Raw genomic sequence first — 24,194 nt, 5'->3', positions numbered from 1 at the left:
GTGAGAGGAGCCCCCTCCGGGCTCAGATGGAGGTTTGTCAAGAGTTCCTTCTGGGGCAGGAGCCCTTCCCTGAGTCACAGTCGCTTCCTGGAAGGCACACTGAAGATGGAAACATCAAGAGCCCCTCGCCAGTGGCAGCTTATGGGAGCCATGTGACTTCCACCAGAGCCCCCCATCTGGGCTGCCGAGCTCTGGAGGCCCCCAGAGCTGGAATATTCCTCCTTGCATCTTCCCGGTGCCCTTTGCGACAGATGGAGAGGGGGTGTGTGAGAGGAAGGGAGTCTAAAACTGTTGTACGGAGCCCACACACACTCGCTCGCTGCTTCCAATGGCTCCGTGCGACAGGTTATTTTCTTATTTGTAGAGTCTTGGACTGATGGAAGGTTCTCCCCCCACCCCTCTTTTTAAATGTGCTCAGATTTCTGGCCTGTCAACACAACGCAGATCATGTCACTCCCCGGCTCCAAACTGTTGAGTGGGTCCAAGTTTTCTCCAAAAACACTTAAAAAGAAAAGTGCAGCAGCCTGTGTGGGCTCCCTCCCCGACAGGCCTTACTCTCAGGCACATATTTCCCCAAAAGCTGACCTGACAAGACGGGCTGGCCCCCGTAGACCGCAGTTTGCCCAGCCCGCCAAGAGGGGAGCCCCTAAGACCTGAGAAGCTCCGGAGTGGTAGAATCCCACACTGGACCCTGTTTACTGCAGCGTTCCCCAAACATATGAACACGAGGCGTTTGGCTTGTGCAAGGCTTGCGAACATGCGGCCTGACCCAATTTGGTAAACGCTTGTGTACCCATCCGTGCCCTCAGCTCAACTCTCTCATCCCTGGGACTTCGCGGATGCTGTTCCCGCTGGCAGAGCTCCCCTTCCCTGTACCTCCTTATCTTCATATGCCCAAACCTGTTCCTCTTTCGGTTGGAGCCAAGGGAGCTCCTCCTTCTCTGAACCGTCCCCACCCCAGGATTGTCTCCCCCTGATGGAGGCTACTTGTTGCTTTCTCCTTGTTTCCTGGCCATATGCATACGTGGTTAGCACCTGGTGGGCGTGGTGGTTCAGGATCCAGAAGCGAGAGCCCGGGAGGGTGAATCCCAGCTCCACCGCCTGTGGGGCCACCTCCAGCGCTTGGTGTGTGTCTCAGTTCCCTCCTCAGGAAGACAGAGATGACCTCAGCAACTGTTTCAAGAATCAAGTGCACTGTGACGCACACACGTGTATGCTTGCCACTGTGCCTGGCAGGGAGCAAGCGCTCGGCACACGTCAGCCAGCCAGCCTCGCAGCCACCATCGCTTTGTTCTCCTGGGATTTCCTCCTCTACCAAAGTGGGGCTGACTTTTGTGAAGTACCCGGCACAGCCTCTTACAGGCACTGGGCACGAAATCGCAAACGCTGTCATGGGAGGGCGTGGTGTTCCGCTTGGGGATTTTCCCTGTAGCTTTGGGGGCCCTTGAGGGCTGGATGACTGGAGCGGATCCCCAGACTAGTGGGATTTAATTGTCTGTTCCTGGGACTGAGGCTGTGGGCGCAGGCTGCCTCTAGGTGTCTCTGTCCGGATCCACGGGTTTGGAATTGTGCGTTCCCAGACCCGGAAAGCCAGAGGGGGAGCCTGGGAGAGCCCCTGGTGGTCTCTCTGAGCGCCTCACCGTGCCCCACTGGGCAAGAGAGCCCAGCACTCGTGGGTTCACACCCCAGATCCACAGCAAGGCATGGATGGGATGCTAAGCGCCCTTTCTTCCAGGCCAAGCCTTTTTGAAACTGGGCTGTGCTGGAAGTTTCCATTGTTAAAGCCAGAAATCTGACAGGATCCCGAATTCCATGGAAAAATACTAAAGTAATAATAACAGGAACCTCTGTTTCCAGCCACTTAACGGGGCTGAGCACTGTATGCTGGCTGGCCTGTATGATCCCAGTAGTACTCAGTTAGCCTGGGCGATGTGCACAGTTATCAGATCCACTGGACTAATGACGAGACTGGGTCAGCGGAGTGGAGCAACTTACCAAGGCCACATCCGGACCGAGTCCAAATGACAACCTAGATCAGCCTGACTGCAGAGGGCAGGCTGTTAGGTAGACATCGCTCAGCCTTGTTTGACAGGTGGAGAAACCAAGGCCCGGGGGGCTGGCATCCTGCTTTCTTGGTGCTCCTCTCGTATTTCTGTCAATCAGCGTATCCTCCCCAGGAGGTGGAGGTGGCCCGTGTTCCCAAGATGGGTTTCCGTCCCATACTGGTGAAGGAAGTATCTATTTTCACAGCTGAAACTGCTTTCCTGTTCCCTTGAGCGTTGCTGGGCCAGGTCTCCTGACGGAGCCCCCCACAAAACGGATTTTTCCCCATCAGGTGTCTGGCCAGGGCCTCCATCCAGAGAGATGCAAAACAGACGAGGTGGAAGTCAGGCCACAACACATATTGGCTCTTTGTGTCTGTGAGATTTCCTGGCACAGCCACTTGGGGGCATAGGGGGTGAGATGGCCGCAGATTGGCTCCAGGAGCCTAAGGGATCAGTGGGGGAGACGGAGAGCCAGGAGCAAGCGAGCAGGGAGCCTCTGCGCCTGGAGAGCCAGCCAGAGGTGTGGGCCCCTAAGCCCCGCTCCATTGCCAACCGTGTCCCCCAGAAATGGAAGCCTCGGTGGAAGGACAGAGTGTCCTTTGTACTAGGGATGAGCTGGGCCTCAAATCCGTGCTCTCTTTCCTTACCTTTTTATTTTGGAAAATTTTAAACATGCACAAAAATGAGCAGGAATAGTGGGACGACCCCTGGCTTCCACACTGATCTGTCATTCTTTTTTGACTGCCTCCCCCCCCACCGACTTTACTGGGAATGGAGGGGTCAGGGAAGCTTTGGAAAACAAATGCTAGACATCAGGTGTCACTTCAGCCATTACTAGTCTGACACGCATCCCTCGATGTGCTCCGTGGTCTAGTGCTCCGTGGTCTAGTGCTCCCAATGTGCCCACAAGCATGGAGTCCTTCACTCACAGTTCACAGAAAAGGAAACCGAGGTTCCTAAAAGCCAAGTTGGGCTCCTCCCATGGCCACCTAGCCAGTGAGAGTTAAAACCAGATCCTAGCCTTGGTTTACTCTTAACCACTTTGCTATTCTTGTTATAATCATTTTAGTTATAAATATTGGTCCAACAAGTACTTTTGAACAGCTACTGTGTGCCTGGGTGGCTCTAGTTGCTGGGGTGACAACCATTGGTAGGCAAAAACACCTGTTCTCAGAGAGCTGATGTTCTAGTGAGGAAGAAAAACAGACCCAAGTAAATACTGCATCAGGTGGAGACAGGTGCTGTAAAGAAAAGGAAAGCAAGACGAGGCATAGAAGGTTGAGTGGGGACAGAAGGAGGGCCTCTCTGAAGAGTGGAGGCCTGAATAACACTGAAGGAGCAGCCATGAGAATATGAGGAGAGCGAGCCATGTAGAAGGAATAGCAAGTACAAAGGCCCTGGGGCTAGAAAGAGTTTTCTTTGGTCCAGGGATAGCAAGGAGGCCAGAGAGCCTGGAGTGAAGGGAGATAGGCAGTGTGGCGATTGGGAGAGGTCAGGGCCAGACAAAATAGGATCTGGGTCACTGAGCACCTTGACATTGAACATGTCAGGCCTTGTGATAGAATCATTACTCTGTGCCTCGCCTCATTAAATTCTCACCACAATTCTATGAAATGGGAACTATTATTATTGGACAGATGAAGAAATCAAGACTCAGAGAGGTACAGTGACTTGCCCAAGGTCACACAGCTTGTAAGTGCAGAGCTAGGGTTTGAGCCCCGGCCCTAAGTGCTATAGCATCCTCGTCACTGCTTTCCTGCTTCCACTATTGCCCCCTCCCGTGTCATCACCCAGAGCAGCTCACTGAATTAAATGCTCCTTGCTCCTGCGCCAAACTTCTCAGTGGTTCCCACTTCCCTTAGAATAAAATCAAACTTCTTACCATGATCCATGGGGCATGGCATTTTCCGGACCACGTCTGTCTGTCTGACCTCATCTCAATCCACCCCCTCCTTCCTCTGTGGGTTTTGGCTACAGCAGCCCTCCTTCTGGCCCTCTTAGGCACTAGCCTCTTTCTTGCCTCAGGGCATTTGTACATGCTTTTCTCTCCTACTGGAACAACTTCCTGGCTCTTGCTTCCTTCAGGTTTCAACAGTAATCTCGCCTCATCAGAGGGGCCTTTCCCAGTCACCCCATTCTGCAAGTGGGTCCCCCTTGTTATTCTCTATTATGACAACAAATTTGTTTCTGAGCACTCCAAGCCATTTCTGTATTTGTGTCATTCTTTCGGCCTTGTGTCCCCTGCTAGGATGTAAGCTACATGAGAGTAGGAACTGTGTCCGACTTAGTCACTGCTGGGCCTCCTGGGGCCTGAGCACAGGGGCCGGCAGCAGTAGGCAGGCTAATACATATGGCTGAAAGAAGGAACAGGTGGGTAATAAGATCCCCATTTTCAGGAAAAGGCTCAGAGCCTTGAGGTCACATAGGCAGTAACCCTGGTCTGAAAGCACAGTCCTGCCCTCGTACTAACTACACCATCCCACTTCTGCGGCTGGGGCCGTGGCCATGGCATGGATCCCCACCCCTCCTGCTGTCAAAGTGATCCCGAAAACATCAAGAAGCACACGAATGTCAGGGCCAGCCTGGGTGGAGGGAGGTAGCCGAGACACATGAGAACTGGTACTTAAAATTCGGGCTGTCCGAAATACGGCTTGCCCCCTTGTAGACACCGTGATGAATGAGCTGGCAAACCATGAAATGTGAATGCCGTTAGTGCTCCAGTCTCTTGGTCGCGGTGGATTTGGAGGGCCCAGCCCGACATCAGCCGCTCCCAAAAAGTCATTCATTGCATGAGGCCACCCGGCACGGTGGGGTGAGGGTGCAGGTGAAGGCCCACCGCTCGATGGCCCCGTGACCGTGAGCGTCAGTCTTTTTACTCTGTGAAACGGGAGTGGTACCGGCCCTGTCTTGCTGGGTCCCTGTGGTGGTTTGGTGAGGCCCGTCGTCCTGCTGGCAGTAGCGATGCGTGATGTTGTCCCGCCGTGGTTACTATTACTGTTGTTGTTGCCTGGTCATCGTGTCCTGGTTTGGGGCTGGGAAGAGCAGGTGGGACCCCCGTTCTATTTGTTCAGTGGCAGCGAGACCTGAAACCCACACGCTGCCCCTCTCAGCCTCAGTTTCACCTTCTGTGAAGCAGAGGTTCACCTTGGTGGCCCTCCTGCGGACCCCTGCCTGCTCCAATGCTCCAGCCCAAAGCCCTTCTCACCCTTTGTCTTGCTGACACCCCAGGCTCCCTCTCCAGCAGGGGAGGCAGTGGAATGGCCGTCAGCTCTGGGACCCATTCCTGAGTTCGAATCCAACATGCGCCTCTTACTCTGTAAGCAGGGGCTCTGGAGCAAGGGCCTTTTCCTGTTCTGAGCCTCACTTTCTCCATCTGCAAAATGGAACCTCTGCCCCTGTTTCCTCTTGCACGGGGACTCTTGAGGGTTAAGGGAATGAAGAGCTGTGAAAGTGCTTTGTGAGCTACAAGGAGCGCTATAAAAGGCATCAGTGAATAGTGTCAGCTTGGGGAAAAAATCTCATCCAGAGACTGTCTGCTGTCAGCAGCAGGGTGTGCTGAAACCTTGGCAAATGCTGCTTAATAAATGTGTGTTGCTTTTAAGGGGGCCTTTATCTCGGCTGGGAAAATGTGTGCACGTCCTTGGCAGCCTGAGAATCCAGCAGCCTGAGTTGGAGGGGACCCCATCGTGGCAGGGGGAAGTGATCACTCTCCAGCCCCAGGAGCAGCTGTCTGTCTGAGCCCTGCTTCTGGCCCTGCTCTGCCTCTCAGGGTTACAGCTTCCTCACCTGGAGGAAGGGGACAGTGACAATAGCAGTCCCCTGGCCGTGCTGTCATCATGAGAGTGAAGTGAGGGCTCCCCGTTATGTGACCTCATGCACACGTGGGACCCATGGGAGAGCCCGGGCTGTCCCTAGAGGAATAGTGGGGCTTGCGGTCAGAAGGACTCACCTGGGTCCTCAGCCTGTCCAGGTCCCATCTTTGGGCCTCAGTTTCTCCGTCTGCAAAACGGGAAGGTGAGAAGCAGGTCCTTAGGTTGTCGAGGCACCAAGTATGGTGGATGATGGGGTGGTGTCCCCGTGTGCTCTCCCTGCCTCAGCGGGGCCACCGAGGCCTGCTAGACACAAAGTGTGTTTATAGCACACGTGTTCCTTTCCCAGTGCTTTGCAGGCATTGTTTCCTCCCCTCCAGGTCCCTCCTGCACCATGCCAACACTCACTAGGGCCTTTGAGCCTCCCCATGTCTGTGCCTTCTGGCCAGCAGTGGGCTCAGCCTGCTCACAGGGGCCGCAGTGAGTGGGCTCATGCGTATGTCGGCCAGAGCCGGTTCTGCGTCAGAGAGAATGTTTAGCTCCTCAGTCTTCAAGCCGTGATCATCCATCATCCCCTCCATCCTTAAATGTCTGCCGCACGGCCATGGCTGCCCAGCGTGATGTGCTTCCTCTCTGCATTCTTCATACGCGTTAGCCTAGAATGACCATAGTGTTATTGTTATCATCGTCCCCATTCTACAGATGAGAAACCACAAGTCCGGAGGGGTTAAGACATTTCCTGGAGTCTCATAAATGGCAGAGTTAGAATCTAAACCTGAACAGGATATAGCAGGGTACAAAACTAAGTGTCTGCTCTCAAAGGGTCTATAGGTAAGTCTAGGGTAGGGCCATGGAGCTCACGAAACTGACAAATACCCATGTGATATGTTATGTGGTAGGTGATATGGAGGAAAATAAAACAGAGCAAGGGCCATGAAGGGGGGAGTGTTTTACACAGAGTGGCCAGGGAAGGCCTTTCAGGTAGGCCTGAAGGAGGTAAAGGAGCAGAGTATAGATATCTAGGGGATGAGAGTACCAGGCAGAGGCAGAGGTGAGTGCAAAGGGCCTGTGGTGAATAGTGACTCTGGCATGATTAGGAGCAAGATGTCATACCCTGATGGCCACCGGAAGGATTCTAGGTCTCGCTTAGAGTGCAGTGAAGGCTGCAGGAGGGTTTGGCACAAAGGAAGATATTACCTGGCTTAGGTTTTAGGGGCTCCTCTGGCTGCAAGGAGAGCATGTATTGTAGAGAAAGGAGGTGGAGGCAAGAAGGCCAGTTTGGAAGCCGAGGTAAGGATGCAGGTTAGGGACGGTGGTATGGTCAGGCGACTAGAAGAGATCAGAGTCTGGCCACATCCTGGCAATACCCGCTCATTGCTGGGCTTGGGGCCGGGGCGGGGAGGGGGAGGGCAGTGGTCCTTCTGACCACTCACATCTGACATTGGGGAGAGAGAGAGTTGGACCCCCTTTTTTACAGTTTCGAGAAAGCAGAGGCTCTGAGAAGAGTGATTTTGCCAAGTCTCCCCTCTGGGGGTGAGCCATAGGGATCGTCTGGCCCCAGAGCCCATGCTCTGGACTGTTAGCCTCTCAGGAGTTTCCCTGCTGCGTCGAGGGAGCTGCGGGGGGTCTGCCTGCTCCCTACAAGGATATGGCACAGTGCCCAGTGCCCAGAGCTGCCTGGAGTGGGGGTGGAGGAGAGAGTGCCCCTGTTTTATTTACAAGGCCATGTGCCTCCCCATTTGCACTGCCTGTGATGCAGCTGATAGTTTGTACCGCGGCTCGATGGGTCTGTCCGCCGGTGCCAGGAGATGGCTCCCAGTGCTGGCCTCCTGTGCAGATGGCCCCTGAAGCCCAGTCCCAGGCTAGCCCCATCCCCTCTTGCTCACGGCCAACGAGCATGTCCCAAGGACTCCGCCCTGCTGCCTGGATGGTGCGGAGCCCTTTCCTGTCTTCTGCACCTTTTCTCCTGTGGTTCCCCTTTCCTGGAATGCCTTCCCGGCTCTCCAGCCTCTGTCAGCCTTCATGACGAGGCTCATTGGCCACGATTTCCAATAGGTCTTCCCACATCCCACCACTCTTCCAGGACTCCATCCCCAACCGATCTCCCTCCATGTGGTCAGTGCCTGTGCTGGAGACTAGGCCCCACAAGGGCCAGGACCCGTGTACTCAGCTTTGTGTCCTGTAGCTTTGAGGACTGGACTTGGCACTGGCGTGGGGTTCGGGAGGGCATGAGTGGACGAGGCCTCCTCCAGAGAAAGTAAGTGCGTCGCTGCGGCTCTCGGAGCCCCAGAACACTGACGTCAAGTCCTGAGCACCCCCTCTCGGGAAACGCAGGATCCATGAGCCCTCCACCCAGGCAGCCCCTCCATGGATCAGCCAGAGGGGCTGTCTGCTCCCTGCCGTGGGGCGTGGGTTCCAGCTTTGGGGCAGGCCTCTTCACTGCCTAAGTACAGAGTAAACAGGTGCCCCAAGCTGGCCATCAGCCATCAGTGCACATCAGCCACTGAGGACATACCTGTCCCTCCCTTCTCTCACCACCATCGAGTATGGAAACCCGTGCATGCCAGACACCTTCGGGCACATGGGCACACGGGTGTGCCGCACACACAGTGTCGCCCCTGCTCCCAGCACTCTGCTAGTGCACACACTCGCATTCACATGCCCGTCCCCCATAGCACTCAGGTTCCCTCCCCCACCCCCGCCCACTCTCTACACATGCATGCACACACACACACACACACACCCATGCACGGCCCCCCTCCTGTGGTCCCCAGCAGGCTGTGCCCACACCCCTCCCAGACATCTGCTCACACCCTCGGGCACAGACACACCCTCTCGTGCCACCACTGTGCTCACACACACCCGGGCTACACGTGATTCACATACCCTCCCCCATGTAGTTCGCACCCCCTTGTGCCACTGTTTGCTGGGCCATCCGTGCACACTCGTGAGCAACGCTGTTGTACTCGTAAGCACACACGTGTCATCTGCACGTTGCTCACTTGTGTACACACCCCTTTGGCTTGGCACACTCATGCACCTAGGTGCCCTCTCCCATGTCGGCCCCTTCACTTTTATGTGCACACTCAGCCACACTCCTGCACTGCATGCTGGGACACACAACCCTTAAATCGTAACCCAGAAGACGCCAAAGGCAGCCGCTGACGAGGTGTGTGTGTGGGGGGGGTCGTAAACCAGCAGTGCCTCCCACCCCAGGACGTCCAGGAACGGTCGTAGTCACAGAAGGGGCCACTGAGCTCCCCTGCTGTGGGGGCCCAGTGCAGGGTCCTGAGCCCCCCGGGCATGGCTGGAGCTCTGGCCATGGCCTCCCAGACCCCAGGGCTCCTTGAGTTTGTGGAAATCTGACAGTGGCCGCCCGCCTATCTCACAGCAAGTCCAGGAGGCTGTCTTCACCCACTGCTCTGACCGCTCCTGTTAGAAAACTTACTCCTAGGTTTTATTTTATGACTTTAATTCTTTTCCAAAAGAAGTAAATGTTCACTGAAGAGACACGATTTCCATATTTTGTTTGCTCTAAAGCGAAAAAGAAAATAGGCCGACCCCTGGCCTCATTTCCCAGACACAACAAACCTTAGCATCATGGTGTTGGTCACGCTAGATCATTTTCTCAAGACGTTCCAGCAATCAGTCAGCATCTGCAGACGTTTCTCGAGCGTCTGGTCTGGGCCGAGCACTGTGTCAGGAGCCGGGGAGAAATGGCAGTGAACAAAACAGACAAGGTTCCTGGAGGGGAGGCTCATTTAGACAGTAAACAGGTATATAACATACATAGTACACATATAGACTTTTCTTATTAGAGTACTGTAAATATTTAATACTCATCGAGTTTAAGAACTCTGAAAAAGATCCAAAATAGAAGGAAAAACCTCTCAGGTTTAGATTCGTAATGCAGAGAGAGTTGCGTTTTAGAGCCTTGTATCTATAGTACCTGGCTGTTGTTTATTTAAATATGGTTTTATTTTATTTTACAAAGTCATAATCATACCGAAAGCACAGTTTTTCTTATTTTTTTATTGCACGAGTCATGCAAACAGAAAACATAAAAGCAAAATCCCTTGTAAATCTACTACAGAATTAACCATGGCTAATCTTTAATATGCACCTTGGGTTTTTTTTTCGTTTTTTTTTTTTAACTTAGCAGTCTGAGATCACACTGAGTGTGTCACTTAGTAAGGACTCTGATCTCATGATATATTTTCGTGTTAATAATTGTCATTCGACACCGTCCTTTTCAATGGCTGTAGACTCGGTCCTCCTGTGGGTTCACCATCACAGGATCAGTCAGTCTCCTTCTCTTAGACATTAGGACATTTCCAGGTTATTTTTATAAGAGCACCCGAGTGAATGAAGCAAAATGTTTGCTCAGATTCTTAGTTATCGGAGTATGATTTTACATTGTTTTTTCTCATATGCTAACGACATCAAAATGTGGATTGCAGTTACCTTTGCTGGTATTCTCTGAGATCATTATTGTGTTTTTATACTTTTTCGTTTTCTCAACATGCTTTGCCACGAACAGGTTTCATTTGCATAATCACAATATCAGTTATAATTACGCCCCGCAAAAAATGTCCACATTACCAGCTCTCATGGTGCTGGCTTTTTTAGGCCTCCCTATAAGTCCCCCTAGGGGATAGTCCCTAATTCACTCCGCCATCCCCTCTCTCATGGGCAGCCTGGGTTTTTTCCTCCCCCAACTGTTTCAAGATCGTCATGTGGGAACCCCACACCCTGCTTGGGGTTATGTCCTCGCGGAACAGCCCCGCAAAGGCTGGCGAACAGCTTTCACACCTTTGGAACATCGTGCCAAACTGCCTTCCCGGGAGGATGTTCCAATTTCCCCTCCCACGGCAGCATGCGAGAATGCCTGCCCAGCCGCCCTCCTCTCCTGGAGACGGTTCAGGCGCCTGGACCGCGGACTCTCCCTTGCCAGGGAGTGCAGGGAGAGAGCAGGAAATGGTTTTGCCCACAATGCCAGCATGATGACCCCAGGCCCAGAACCGCAGGAGTGATTTTTAACAAGCCCGGTTTCCAGAACAGAACCTGCGGAGAAAAAGCAAAGCAAAGCAAGCAAGGGGGAAAAAAAAAAAACCTCTCTGTTGGAAAAAACACACATATACACAGATTAAAATAATATTTGGCACTTACGTCGCACTTTTAAAATTCTTCAAACGCTTTATAAACACTAGCTAATTAATTAAGCCGCCTAAATCTGGCTGCAGTTGGTGGAGAGAGCTCAGAGAAGCTAAAAAAAAAAGGGGGGGGGGACCAGCCCTCCCCAACTCCAGATTTTATTGTCGCCTGCCCGGGGTGTGATTACAGGCCTCCGGCTGCACCCCAAGAATAGCCTTGCTCCAACACGTTGCACGCCTGGTTCTGTAGCCGTCTCATGCTCGCACTGCTCCTCTCACCAGCTGCTGACTCACAGCCCTGGGCCGCGTTATTGATAAGGATAATAATAACCGGCATCAATTCTACACGCCCTGGGGCCGGCCGTGGTCCGTGGGGGGGGCGGGGGCGGCCAGCTCGCACTGTCTCCCGGATATGCCTGGGGCAGCTCCATTCAGCCTCAGCCAAGCAGAAGCTGAGAGAGGGGCTTGGCCGGGGAGCAAGTGAAACCCCGCCTTCATGAGTGCCTGCGTTCATTGAGCGTATACTTACCGAGGGCCTGGAGCTGCCAGACATTTTTCCAAGCAGGGGGTTGGAAACTGTTCCTTGTGGATGCTGCATCCTGGTTGGGGGGAAACATGACAATCAAGGATATAAATGTTATATCCGTGATAATAACGGGAACAGACACTGAAATCTAACCAGCCCCTACGAGGCAAGCACTTATGTCCCGCCGTACCCTAGTGCTCAGGATGGTCCTGCGGGGGTGGATGCCGGTACCCCCACTTTGTGGATGATGGGATGGAGGCCCAGGGAAGGTGGGTGCTGGGCTGGCTAAGAGGGGAACTGGCACCTGTGCTGTCTCCAAGCGGCATTTCCAGTTCCTCCAGTGGCCCAAGCTGGAATGCAGACACATTGGGGGTGTTCTTGGTGGCTGCTTGCTGTTGGCAGGTGCCTGTGCTGTCTCGGGGGGCTGGCTCTGCTTCTGGGAGCCTTGTTTGTGTGCCGGTCACACACCTGGCCAGCAGCTCCAGCCTGAGCCCCTGCCCTCTGTTTTCCTCCCTGCACAGGGAGTGTCGGGCCGCCATCTGGCTGCTCAAGGGTCTTGGACCCTTGCCGGGAGAACTGGGAGACCCCCAGCACGGGAGTCAGGCATGGGATGATGGGCACAGGGGTGGAGAGGCCTGTTCTGAGGGACTGGGCTTGCCAGCAGGGAAGGCAGACTGGAGTCCATGGGCTTCCAGTGGTGCCAAGCCGTGAATGGGTGGCGGATTCTCCTGCCCAGCCACAGCCAGAGGGCATTGGCTGCACCCTGTCAGGTGTACAGGGCACAGGTGGCCTAGGGCAAGGTGTCAGGATAGGACAGGGTCACACTACGGGTCAATGAGTGACCAGGAGGAGACAGATCCCCCTTCAGCACCTACACCAGCTGCCACGACCTCATGTCTATTTTTTGCTCTCTCTTCCCCCACTCTGACCCCTGTGCTCACTGTCCCTGCCCGTCCACCTCTCCCCCTCTACAAGTCCCCACCCACCCACCCAACCTGGCTCAGAATCGGGCCCTGGGAGTACTTGGACCTGAGTATCTTGCCGGCTTCTCTCAGCAGCTTCCCACAGCCCAGTTGCCTTCCTGGCTGTACCCTCCCCCCCAACACTGTCATCACCACCATGTCCTCTGTCCGGATTCCCTGCCTACGGGCTCCACTGCTCTCCAGTTTGGGGCTCAGGCCCCTCCCCTCCACCACCCCTAGGAAGCCTTCCAGGTACCCAGCCGGGAGTCCTTGAGGCCTAACGTGCATCCAGCCCTTGTGTGTCCCCAGCACTCAGGACAGCCTGGCCCGCAGGTGCATTAGCAAGGGCGGGCTGGAAGTTCACACCACAGACCCCCCTCTCGTTTATTTGTTGTGTGATGACAGTAGCTTCCCTGTGCCCTGCCTGGTGCTAATTAACTTCTATGTGTCATTGCATTTTCTTCTCTGAACAAAGCAGGGGGCTAGGGGATGCTCTGCCCATCTTGTAGCTAAGGAAATTGAGTCTCAGAACCAGGGGACAAGTGCGGGTCATGTGTGAATAAAAGGTGAGCCACGTTTCAGGCCACCTCAGATGGCTCTGAAGACCTTTCCTCGGCCAGGGTTGTTGGTTGGTCCTGCCAGAGACCCACTGAGATGGGGTCACAGAAACTGATTGACAAATGAGGAAACTGAGGCTCGAGAGCCATGAAGGGACCTGCTCAGACTCAGAGCAGCACTCCCATCCACATCCACATCCAGGTCCTGTTGGATGTTCTTGGCCTAACTGAGTGCCATCGTCACAGAGCAGTAAGGTCTGAGCCCGGACTCAAATCCAAGTCCTCCCGCTCCACGACTTCACAGCCTGGACGAGCCCCAGCTGCTGGTGGCTTCCCTGCTCGGAGGCCTGCTTCCTGGGCCAGGCCCCAAAGAACCTAAGCTCCGTGTGGAGCCCCACGCACACCGTGCTGCCCCCCACCTCGGAGCCCCTGCCCCGATGTGCCCTCTGTCAGGAATGCTGTGCCCCTCACATCCTGGGAAGTTCAGAGTCCATCTCAGACCTGACTCTTCCGCAGAGGGCTCAGGACCTCCAGCCCACCCCTGGCACGTCGCTGACCTCAGTTTCCTCGGTTGTGATGGGGTCTCCCATTACAGACTTGGGAGAGCTACTCCTGGTGCGCACTCGGTCAGGGAGCTGTTGTGCATAAACATGTGAGGAGACGCGTAGGATCACGGCAGGATGAATAGACAACTGCTCTGTTTTCCTTCCAGGTGTGGCCGGTGAGGTGAGTCTGCAGGTGATCCAGCCTGACAAGTCAGTGTCTGTCGCAGCCGGACAGACAGCCACTCTGCGCTGCACTGTGACCTCCCTGCTCCCCACAGGACCGGTTCAGTGGTTCAGGGGGACAGGGCCAGGCCGGGAGTCAATCTTCAGTTTCAAAGGGGGCCACTTCCCCCGAGTAACAAATGCTTCAGACACCACAAGGAGAAACAACACGGACTTTTCCATCCGCATCAGTAACATCACCCCAGCGGACACCGGAACCTACTACTGTGTGAAGTTCCAGAAAGGGACCCCTGATGTGGAGTTTAAGTCTGGACCAGGCACCCAGGTCACTGTGAGCGGTGAGTACAGCCTGGGCCTCCTTTGTCCTCTGGTTGTGACAACAAATCAATAAGAATGCCCTCCGTTGTCTGACCAACAGCTAAGAATCAGGCATTGTGGTGGGTGCCCCTGACTTCAACCCCTTCCACAGATCAGGGAGGTCGTGATGTGTGCTCAGGTCACAGGGCTGGAAGACCATGGGAAAGTCCAGAACCCCAGTCTGTGGGTCCACAGCTCTTATCTTTTCCAATTCTGACCAGCCCTCTGGTTCCAGGGCTGAGGGACTTGCCCAGTCACAAGACCCCATGTCACTCTTCCTCCAGAAAGCACCGCCCTCCATGTTCTGACTCTTCTCTTCATTCAACACTTACTAAGCACCTGCTGTGTACAGGCTCTGCTCTGGGTGCTGGGGAAGCAGGGAACAAAACAGGCAAGGGCCCTTCTCTCCTAAAGTGGACGTTCCCTTCCCTTCCAATGAGGACAGACTCATCCAGGGCAGAGAGAAGGAAGAATGGGTTTCTTTACTTCATCTTCAGAAACATCACATGGAAAAGACATTCCAGGGAGGCACAGATGCACTGTTTACTCAGACAGCCTAGGATGGGGACATGCCAGAGGTTGGACCTTTGCTGTGGGTCTGTCCAGAAACCCCTCGTGTGATTCAGGAACCCACTCACCTAGTCCCTGCAGGCTCCGAGCAGACCCGGGGCATCCAGTAGGTCCTCACCCGGGGAAGAGGTGCCCCATGTGGGTGAATAGGTTTGCCGCATTGATATAAAGATGATCATTTAGCATTTTCTACCAGCGGCCTGGGATCAGAAACCTGGGCTGTCAGCAAACGAAGGGCCCCACGCAGCCCAGCACCCCACATGCACATTCAGAGTCTGTCACAAGGTGACAGGGTCTTGCTCATGTTCACGGATCCAGTGAGTGACATCGTTCCAGAAACCATCTGATTCCAGGCAGGTTCCTTCCTGCCCCAGCTGTGGAGACTGTTTCCAGGGGAGAACCTGGTGCGTAGTAGGTCCTGAACCAAACCAGGTCACGCTGACCCTTTGAACGGGGAGCCAGTATTTCTCCTTTTCATCATTTTCCCAGACGTTCAGAATGCTACAGCCCTCTCCTTTAAAATACTGTATTGTGTTCTTCGGCAAGACGTATTAGAAAGAAGAGTCCTTGGGGGGAGGCGGGCCAGCTTTGTACTCCCAAATCAGACAGATACTCAGACATCTGATGAAAGGTGGAGCCTGTTCCTGGAGGACAACGGTTACACATATGTAAGAGCATCACGAGTCTGTCCCCTTTGTGTGGGGTTGCTCCATCACTGAGCAGCCTGGGGTGGCAGCCTGGACAGAACAGAGGGGCCCCTGCAATCCCAGCAACACCCCCAATGGCACCATTCCTGGCTCGACAGACCGAGGAGGATGGAAAGGCATTTCCCAGCGGGTGTTCAGGGCCCCATGAGCAAGAGCTCATATTCTAGACTCAGCTGTTGGGGCCCCGCACCTTCCATCTGTTGCCACAGGGTCAGCAGGTCCGGGGACCCAGAGGGACACCTCCCCATAGTGGCTTTCAGTGGAGAATGTCTGAGGGACAGGGAAGGTGGCGGTCACTGTCAGGCTAAAGGAGGTGCTCTGTTGTGAATATGAAGGCTACGGCCACAGGAGGTCCCCCCAAGATACGTGAGGAGTGAGGAGCAGTCCCTTGGTTTCCTGTGGCCTCAGTCTCCTCACCTGTAAAATGGTGATACCGTGGACTCCTTTGCAGAGAGAGGGAAGGATCTGAGGCGCTCTAGCTACATCACCGGCCATGGAGGCGTTCCACCAGAGTTGAGACCCAGCTCCCTGGCTGAGCTCCATGTCCTCACCATAGAAAGTGGACCATCATGCCTGTCTTGGCGGGATGTTAGGAGGATGCAGGGAGCCGGGTGAGGGGTCAGACTCTCAGGGAGCCATGGGTGCCCCTCCCAGAAATGTGCGACCCTGGGCTAGCCTGTTTCCCTCGGGGGCTCTGTGTCCCATCTGTGACCCAGTGGTAATCAGGTGGCCAGTCAGGGGGCTAAGGACTGGTGAGGAGATTCAGAAGGCCCCGGATATGGGGTTTAGGCTTGGATATCCACACACAGCGGCCGAGAGCACAGCAGGGCACCCCCTGCCCAGGCTCCCACCCAGCTCTGCCTTCCCTGCTCTGTGACCTCTGATGAGTTGTCGGCACGTCCACACATTGGGCCCAGTGTCCTCGTCTGTCTGTGACAGCGTGACCCCACAGAGCTGCTGCGGGGATTGAAGGAGGCCTTAAAGTGCCTAGAGCAGGGCCTGGCACAGGGTCAGTGTCCCAGAAGCGTAGCCAGGATAGGCCCGAGCCATGGGACCTCAGCCAGGTCACTTTCCCTCCCAGACCTCAAATGTAAGTGGGGTTTGGGGGGTGTTGGGTGCCTTGCAACCTGGGCTGCTCATTAGAATCACCTGGGAAACAAAGATCCCCAGCCCCCGGCTCCCCCTTGGATATTCTGACTGACTTCATCAGACATGAACCTGGGCAGGTGAATTTTTTATCTACTCCAGGGGACAGTGATGCGTGGTCCAGGCTGAAGAGTCCTAAGCTGGGGGTTCCCCGAGGTCACAGACGAAACACTGAATTTTTCAACCCCTTGCTCCTGGGGCTGGGAAAGGAGTTTTTTGGTGGGTGAGTGTTTCACAAGAGCCTGTGCCCATGACCACTGTGAGTGGAGTGGCCAGGACATCCTCCCGAGGAGCACACCTGGGGCCAAGCAGCTTCCTGCCATCCGGCCCAGGGAGGGGACAGCGGCACTCTGCTCAGATCCCAGCTTCATGACCAGGGACCTTCCCATCCTCCAGCACGTGTGCCCCTGAGCAGGGGCTGGTATCCCCACACACACTCACCACTCAGCCCCAGAGCCCTCCCTGCCTCAACACACCCAAAACGTCCCGGCCAAAATCTGTCCTGCCTCTCTCAGACACGCTCCTGGCTTTCTGGAAATAGCTGATCCGCGGGAACATGCCTGTGATCCCGTTTACGTTTTGAAAGCCATTTCGCCAAACTTGCTTCCTGAGGGGATGATTACAAGAAGAGGGAGAGAATCATAATTTGCTGGTTTCTGCGGCTTTTCTCTTTTGGGGTTCTGCGTGGCAGCGGCGGGGAACAGGTCTGGGGACTCTTCCGGTGTTCCCACCAAGCTTTCGTTTTGTCTTCTTACTGCCTAAAGGACAAATAGGTAGTTTCAGAAGTGGTCAGGACCAGATCTTAGGATAATAATCATCGGTGTTGTTCATTAAGCACCTACGGTATGTCACGTTCTGCATTTTATGTACATCCTCGCCGGTCACCCACGTGGTGTTTTGACCCACTTTGTACCAGAACAGACACTGAGGTGCAGGAAGAAAGAACAGAAAAGCTAAACTGAATCAGGATGTGAGTGTGGGTGCGGGGAGGTGAGGTGAGCTCTGCCCTTTATTCACGGCATGCTCTGGGCCAGCCGTGTTCCTCCCTGAGCCTTGTCCCCCTAAATGGGACCATCCTGGGGCCCCCCTGAAAAGGCTGGCTGAGGGGTGAAGGAGCCATGGGGTGAGGAGGAATCAGCCCGGTGTCAGGTGCCCAAGATGTGCCCGTGAGTGGTAACCGAGCACAGCCCCTTGTCCCTCCAGGGGCATCTGGGCTGCTGCTGTTTTCATGACTTCACTTATTCACCTGACCGCAACATGTTCCATCTATTTTAGGAAACAAGTTAAATATTTACAAATGTAAATATTTGTAATATTTTTGTGTTTGTTCTAGAAGGTGTTGGTAATAATTAACAATTTGGAGATACTCTGTAGGACCTTCTGTGGGTGAAATGCCCCCCCCCCCGCTTGATTCACTGATGTGTGTGTTTTAAGGACACCAGACGTCTTCTCCCTGCTTGTAGTCCCGTGTCTCTGCCCTTGAAATTAACTCACGATTAAGAAATTAACCAACTTAGGCTTTCTCAGCACTCAGTGATCTTGGTTTTCAACCCAAAACAGACCCAAGAAAAGAACACAGTTTCAGAAAAACATCCCTTCATTCTCTCCTTCTTGGATTCAGGGATGGCACAGATGAGACTCTATGGAATATTTGTGGAAAAATTGGAAACTAGAGTTAATTCGTAAATATCTGAACAGAGAGCTCTGAATGTAGCTCAGGTTTGGGATAAAGATCGATCTGTGTTTGTTTGGTTCTGAGAAGCATTTTCAGTGTTTTATTCAAAGTGAAACTGCTTGCATTCCCTTACTTGCCCCTCCCTGCAACCCTGGGAAGGAGAAATGCCTCCTGTCCCATGTCACAGACGGAGAGCCACACTGTGCCATGGCCACACCTGTGGTCAGCTGGCCAACCTGGTTCCCCTCTCCCCTGCACAGACTGTTGAACCTGTTGCAAACCTAAGTGAGGTTTGCAGGGAGGCAGCTAGGAACGATTGATGCCAACAGTCAGACCCATCAGAAACATCCTTCCTGTGCCCAGATTGGTGGGAAGTCACCTGGCAGAGAAGAGAAGGGGTGACTTGAACTCAGGTCTAGAACTGCACCTGGCCCCTGCCCCCGACCCAGAGTTTCACTCTGGAACCTTGGGGCCTCCTCCATGCAAGGAGGAGAGGACACCGCCCTCCGCACGCTATCAGAGGGTGGCGGGTTCTCCACAGCGCCTCACACATATCCTGAGCGCTGATGACCACAGTCATGCTCACTGTTCACAAATGCTCCTCTTGTAGCCAAACCCTCTCCCCCCGTGGTGTCCGGCCCCACAGCCAGGGCCTCGCCGGAGCAGACAGTGAACTTCACCTGCAAGTCCCACGGCTTCTCCCCCAGAAACATCACCCTGAGATGGTTCAGAAACGGGAATGAACTGGCAGCCTCCCAGACCAGCGTGGACCCAGAGGGAAACAGAACGTCCTACAGCATCTCCAGCACAACCAGGCTGGTGCTGGCCCCGGGGGACGTTCGCTCCCAGGTCATCTGCGAGGTGACCCACGTGACCCTGCAGGGGGGCCCTCCTCTTCGTGGGACTGCCAACCTGTCTGAGGTCCTCCGAGGTAGATGCCCCTCCCCTCCAGCCCCAGCCCGGGTCTGGCCCCAAGTCTCCGAGCCTGCCCCTCCCCCACTCCCTGCCCCAAACCCTCCGTTCCCTGGAGTCTGACCCCTGGCAGACCCTCCAGGTCACCTGCACCTAGATGTGCCGTCCCCTCCATGTGCCGTCCCGTTCACCATGGGGTGAACACCTACCACGTGCCAAGCACTGCGCTCGGTCGTTTCCTTTACTCTAACATAGCAATTCCAATTATCGGGCACCTGCTGTACTCCATGCCACAGTGTGCTTGGTGGGGTCATTTATTTTGCTACAGTTATTCTATTCCAACTGTATGCGTGGGGCTGAGAATCTTGATTTCACTCATTCTTAGCCTACCAGGAGCCATCAGTCCTTGAGCGCCTACTGTGTGCTGGGCACTGTGCTTAGGGATTTCATTCATACGCAAAGACTCAGTGTTTGAGCACCAGCTGTATGCCTACCTCTGTTCTGGGTGACTCCCTTGTTGTGTGGGGGGAGCTAAGTTCTCGAGCCCCCCCCCCCCATGGTCCATCTGTTCCATGAGGTGAGAGCTTCTACCCTGTGCTGTTTCAGTTCCACCCACCGTGGAGGTTTCCCAGCAGCCCCTGTCAGGGGACCAGGTGAAGGTCACTTGCCAAGTGAAGAAGTTCTACCCCCAGCGCCTCCAGCTGACCTGGTTGGAGAATGGCAACGTGTCCCGAACAGAAACGGCCTCAAGGCCCTCAAACCTTGTAGAGAACAAGGATGGGACCTTTAACTGGACGAGCTGGCTCCTGGTGAACTCATCCGTGCACAGGGAAGACGTGGTGTTCACCTGCCTGGTGCAGCACGACGGGCAGCCCGCGGTCACCAGAAACCATACCCTCGTGGCTTCAGCCCACCAGAAGGACCAGGAAACCCAAAAAACCCAGGGTGAGGCCTCAATGCCGACTGTCCTGGCACTTTAGATTTTATATTTCTTAACATTAAAAGTAGTAATTCACATTTATTATGGAATAATCTAGAGGTGTGTAGATACGAAGTCGAATTTTACAATAAGTGCCCCTCCCCCAAAGCCCACAGCTCAGCAGTGACTGCTGGTAAGGGTTTGGTACCCATCTTTGTAGCTCTTTTGACAGAAGCGTGCATTCGAGAGAGACCAGGGGGAGGGACACTGGCCTGTTCCTAGCTTCCTGCCTCCTGATCCTGCACCTGACAGAGACTGTCACCAGGCCAGGCTAGCTGTCCCTCCTGCTGTTCTTTCTTGCCTGGGCTTTGTCTCTAGCTGCCTTTGCAAGCCTGCACCTCCGGAATGGGATGGGAACCCCAGAACCTTTGCGGCTTATCTCTAGTAGAATCATGGCAGTGATGAATGACCTTGCGCAGACTCTGATACACGTGCAGCTATTTCTGGGGGACGATTTCCCAAAGAGCATTTCTAGGCCAAAGTGCATGCCCGATGAAGACGGTGACAGCCTTGCCATTCCCCTGTTCCAGTGAGAGGCGTCAGTGTAATTTTCTCAGCCCTCCCAACCTGTTGTCGACATCTCTCTCTTCTTTCTCCAAAACAGCAGCACCTCGTTGGCATTTTGGTGCCACTATGGAATGAATGTTCCATCCCTTGTCATTAGCAGAGCTCTGCCTTGCACCTGGCCGACCTTTTGAATGGATCACAATAGAGACCGTATCTTTCCTCGATGCAACCTATGACTGAACGGGAGCTCTAGGAGCCTTGGGGCCAGGGCAAGGTGTCCCTTTGATGTCACCGATGCCTGGTTTTCATAGGATGAGCACTATACTAGCAGACAGGACCTGTGAATTTAGACCCTGGCTCTGTCACAGACATGCTAGGTGACCTTGGACAAGTCAGTGCCTCTCTCTGGGCCTCTTGGCTTGCTCATGGCAGTGATGAAGAAGATGCCCTTGACCTCCAGCTCTGAGACTGAGCTGCCAGGGATCATGGCTGTCTTGTTCAGCATCGTAGCTTCAGGACCTGGCATCTAGTAGACACTCAGGAAATGCTTTTAAAAAAAATGAGTGAGTGAGTGAGTGAGTTGGTTGATTGTTTTGTTAGTAGGTTAATCTTCAGAGCTATCCAACAAGGTAAAGATTATTATTGGACTCAGTCATACAAGAGGAGGTCAGTATGCACAGGGAGGTTTGAATGCCTGGCTCAAGGTCACACAACCAGGTGCACTGATTTGAACGCACATCTCTGCAGCTCAGAGCCCTGCTCCTGACTACCCACAGTGCTCTAGGGCAGGATCCCTCCGACCTGTGCCCTAGCACCAGCCCTAACCACGCGGTCTCTATTGCATGTGACCTGAGGTCCCATCTCCTCCGCCCCAATCCCAGGCACAGATAAGTAGACAGCTCCTGAGAGCTCTGTAGAGTCCAGTAACCAGCTGCACACGTCTGCCATTGGTCACCATCCCTCGACAGCCCGCCCCCAATCTATGTGTGACAACCAGTTATGACTCAGAATTCCAGATGGACCTGGGCCACCGCAGTGGCCACTCTGGTTCATTCCAGATGAGAAGGAACATGTTTCTGTGCCTTGGGAGTGAGATTTCTGCCCACATCCTGAGGCCAGGGTTCCTCCATCGCCATCAGCCAGGAATGCTTTCCTTCCTGGCCACCTCGGCACGGTTTTTGCATGGGGACCATACAGGTGACCCACGTGGGGAAGTGTGTGCCTACCCATGAACATGCCCTTGTGACTCCGAACACGTATGGCCAGATGTTCTCTGTTAATGATGCCTACCTAGTGGTGAAAGGGGTGGTGGGTATTAAGTTTCACTGTTTTTAATTTGCATACGTGAAGCCTCTGTTCCGTGTGGTCCCTAGACAATAATGACAGCCGGAGCATCTTCATTGTGGTGGGCGTGGTTTGTGCCTTGCTGGTGGCTCTGCTGATCGCAGCCCTCTACCTCCTCCGGATCCGACAGAAGAAAGGTACGTGCATTCTCTTCTTCCTCCCCAAGAGCTGGCCCCTGGGCTGTCCTTCCCAGAAGGAGAGGCCATGAAGGCGCTCTGGGCTAACATAGCTTGAGCCATGAGGGAGTCCAGTTGCTTCCACAAGAAGCCCAGCGGTAACAGTGTCAAGGCTGGCCCAGCACCTCCTCCTCCCACCCCACCACCACCACGTGGGTCCCTCCCTCCATCTCACCTTGTGATCGCAAGATAGTTGTCACTGCTCCAGGCTTCCCATCCTCCCAGGACCACTACCAAATTGGGAAGCAGGGAGATGCCAGGACGCGAAGGGGGTCTCAGGAAGGAAACATTATTTGCTAGGAACCCCAGCAACGTCTTCTTTCCTCTTACCCATCCAGGTACATGCCCAGCCTCTAGGCGGGAAGCTAGAGGAGGTGGGGATCATACCAACGCCTCCTCCAAGACTGTTGGGAAAGATTAAGTGGGCCATGTCATGTAAAACGTTCAGGGAGTGCCTGGAACACAGCAGGTACTCAGTAAACGTTAGCTCCTGTTGTCAGTATTGTATGTGAGCCCAGAAACAGGAGCCGCCTTCCTGGAAAACTGTTGTCACAGCGGCAAGGCACACAGCCTTTGACTGTGCAACAGGAGGGTCGAAGGGCAGATCTGGGATGTCGTGCCCTCATTTGTGTGTGGAGGTGCTGTGGCAAGGCCTCTGACTTCAGAATCAGGCAAACCAGGGTTTCACAGCCTTGTTCTAGATTCTAAACAATCGCATTGGCCTCTGTGAGCCTCAGTTTCTGCATCTGTAAAATGGGTATAGCAGTGCCTCCCTCGGAGGAGAGTTACGAAACACCGATGAGCTCACGTAAAATAACATTCTCAGACCTCAGAAAATATATGCTCTCTTTGCCACTCTTGGAGGAGACAATTTTAAGCCGGTGTTTCTGAAACTTATTTGACTACGAGTTACAGAAACACATTTCATGTCTCCACTCGGAGCACACCACACTCCTGTAGATAAAATTGGAACTCTGGTATTTTCTTTTCTGTCAGATTCTATACTAAATTCCCGTTAAAATGCTGTTTGTGACCCACCATATGCTACAGATCGCTAAGTGCTGTCCTGAGCTGCCTTTCTGCAGCCTGACCCCGGGGCTGGGCTCCGATGGGCATGGTGTTCATCAGTCACACGTCTCTGCACCCCTCCTCTCTGCTCCCCAAGCTTCCCTCCCTCCTGGACTGGCTGGCAGGACTCGGCTGTGAGTACTGGCTGAGGCTTAGCCACCCCCATTCAGGAGGGCTGGAGTCCGGCCCACCTTTTGGATTCTGGAAGAGGTTTCTGTTAGGTAATCTACCCGGTGGTTTTCCCCTAATGTCCAAGCCTTCACTTCACACAGGAAGGGCAGAGAAGCAGGCTCCCCCACCCGCCGAGGGTGACAGGCCCGCCCATCAGAGGGCATTCATGGTGGCCGTGAGTGAAATCCCAGCCCCTCTGGGTTTGTCCCTGGCCACCATGCCAGGCATATGCACCCTCCTTACTGTGGGCTTGGGCCCCGAAGAGGGATGGGGCTTGGAGAGCTGCAGATACTGCTGAAGGCCACCCAGCCCTCAAAGGATGGGTCAGTTGTGCTCAGACCCTAGCTCTCACATGCAGGCCCTCGTGACAGTGACAACTAGCGCTCTGACGTGCCACGCATTGTTCTCACCACAAGCCTCTGCGGTGGTTTTATTAACCCGCTTTTACAGAGGCACAGACTGAGGCGTGGAGAGGCTATAAAATTTGCCCAGGGCTTCACAGCTGCTAAGAGGTGGAGCCAAGATTCAAATGTGGTCCGTCTCCAGGGACCACGTCTGAGAACCACTCTGCATATCATCTCTGCCTTAATGAGATGACCCTTCCCTCCTCATTGGTCCCTAGAGGGGTTTGCCCATCCTCTACCTCAATACTGGTGATAAAATGTCCTGATTTCAGCTCTACTGCTTACCAGCTGTGTGACCCTAGGGAACCACCCAGTGTCTCTGGTCTGAAATGGTTGGTGATTGGTGTCCCAGCACTCTGCAGCCCATCAGCTTCCATTCAGATGGTGGATGCTGAGAT

The 24,194-nt window shown here is 54.2% G+C and overlaps 1 protein-coding gene across 3 annotated transcripts in view; it reads left to right on the top strand.

Moving 5' to 3' along the window:
• LOC125108694 (tyrosine-protein phosphatase non-receptor type substrate 1-like) overlaps window positions 1–24,194 on the top strand; it is a 40,386-nt gene that overhangs the window by 4,631 nt on the left and 11,561 nt on the right. For all 3 annotated transcript variants that reach the window (XM_047744850.1, XM_047744849.1, XM_047744851.1), the window contains 4 exons: window positions 13,765–14,118; window positions 18,846–19,166; window positions 19,754–20,092; window positions 22,007–22,114. In XM_047744850.1, coding sequence (XP_047600806.1) covers window positions 13,765–14,118; window positions 18,846–19,166; window positions 19,754–20,092; window positions 22,007–22,114 — 1,122 coding nt within the window. The remainder of the gene's footprint in view (window positions 1–13,764; window positions 14,119–18,845; window positions 19,167–19,753; window positions 20,093–22,006; window positions 22,115–24,194) is intronic.

The sequence above is a fragment of the Lutra lutra genome, chromosome 9 (assembly GCF_902655055.1).
Source record: "Lutra lutra chromosome 9, mLutLut1.2, whole genome shotgun sequence".
Classification (NCBI taxonomy): domain Eukaryota; kingdom Metazoa; phylum Chordata; class Mammalia; order Carnivora; family Mustelidae; genus Lutra; species Lutra lutra.
This window is presented reverse-complemented; position numbering and strand designations above follow the sequence as displayed.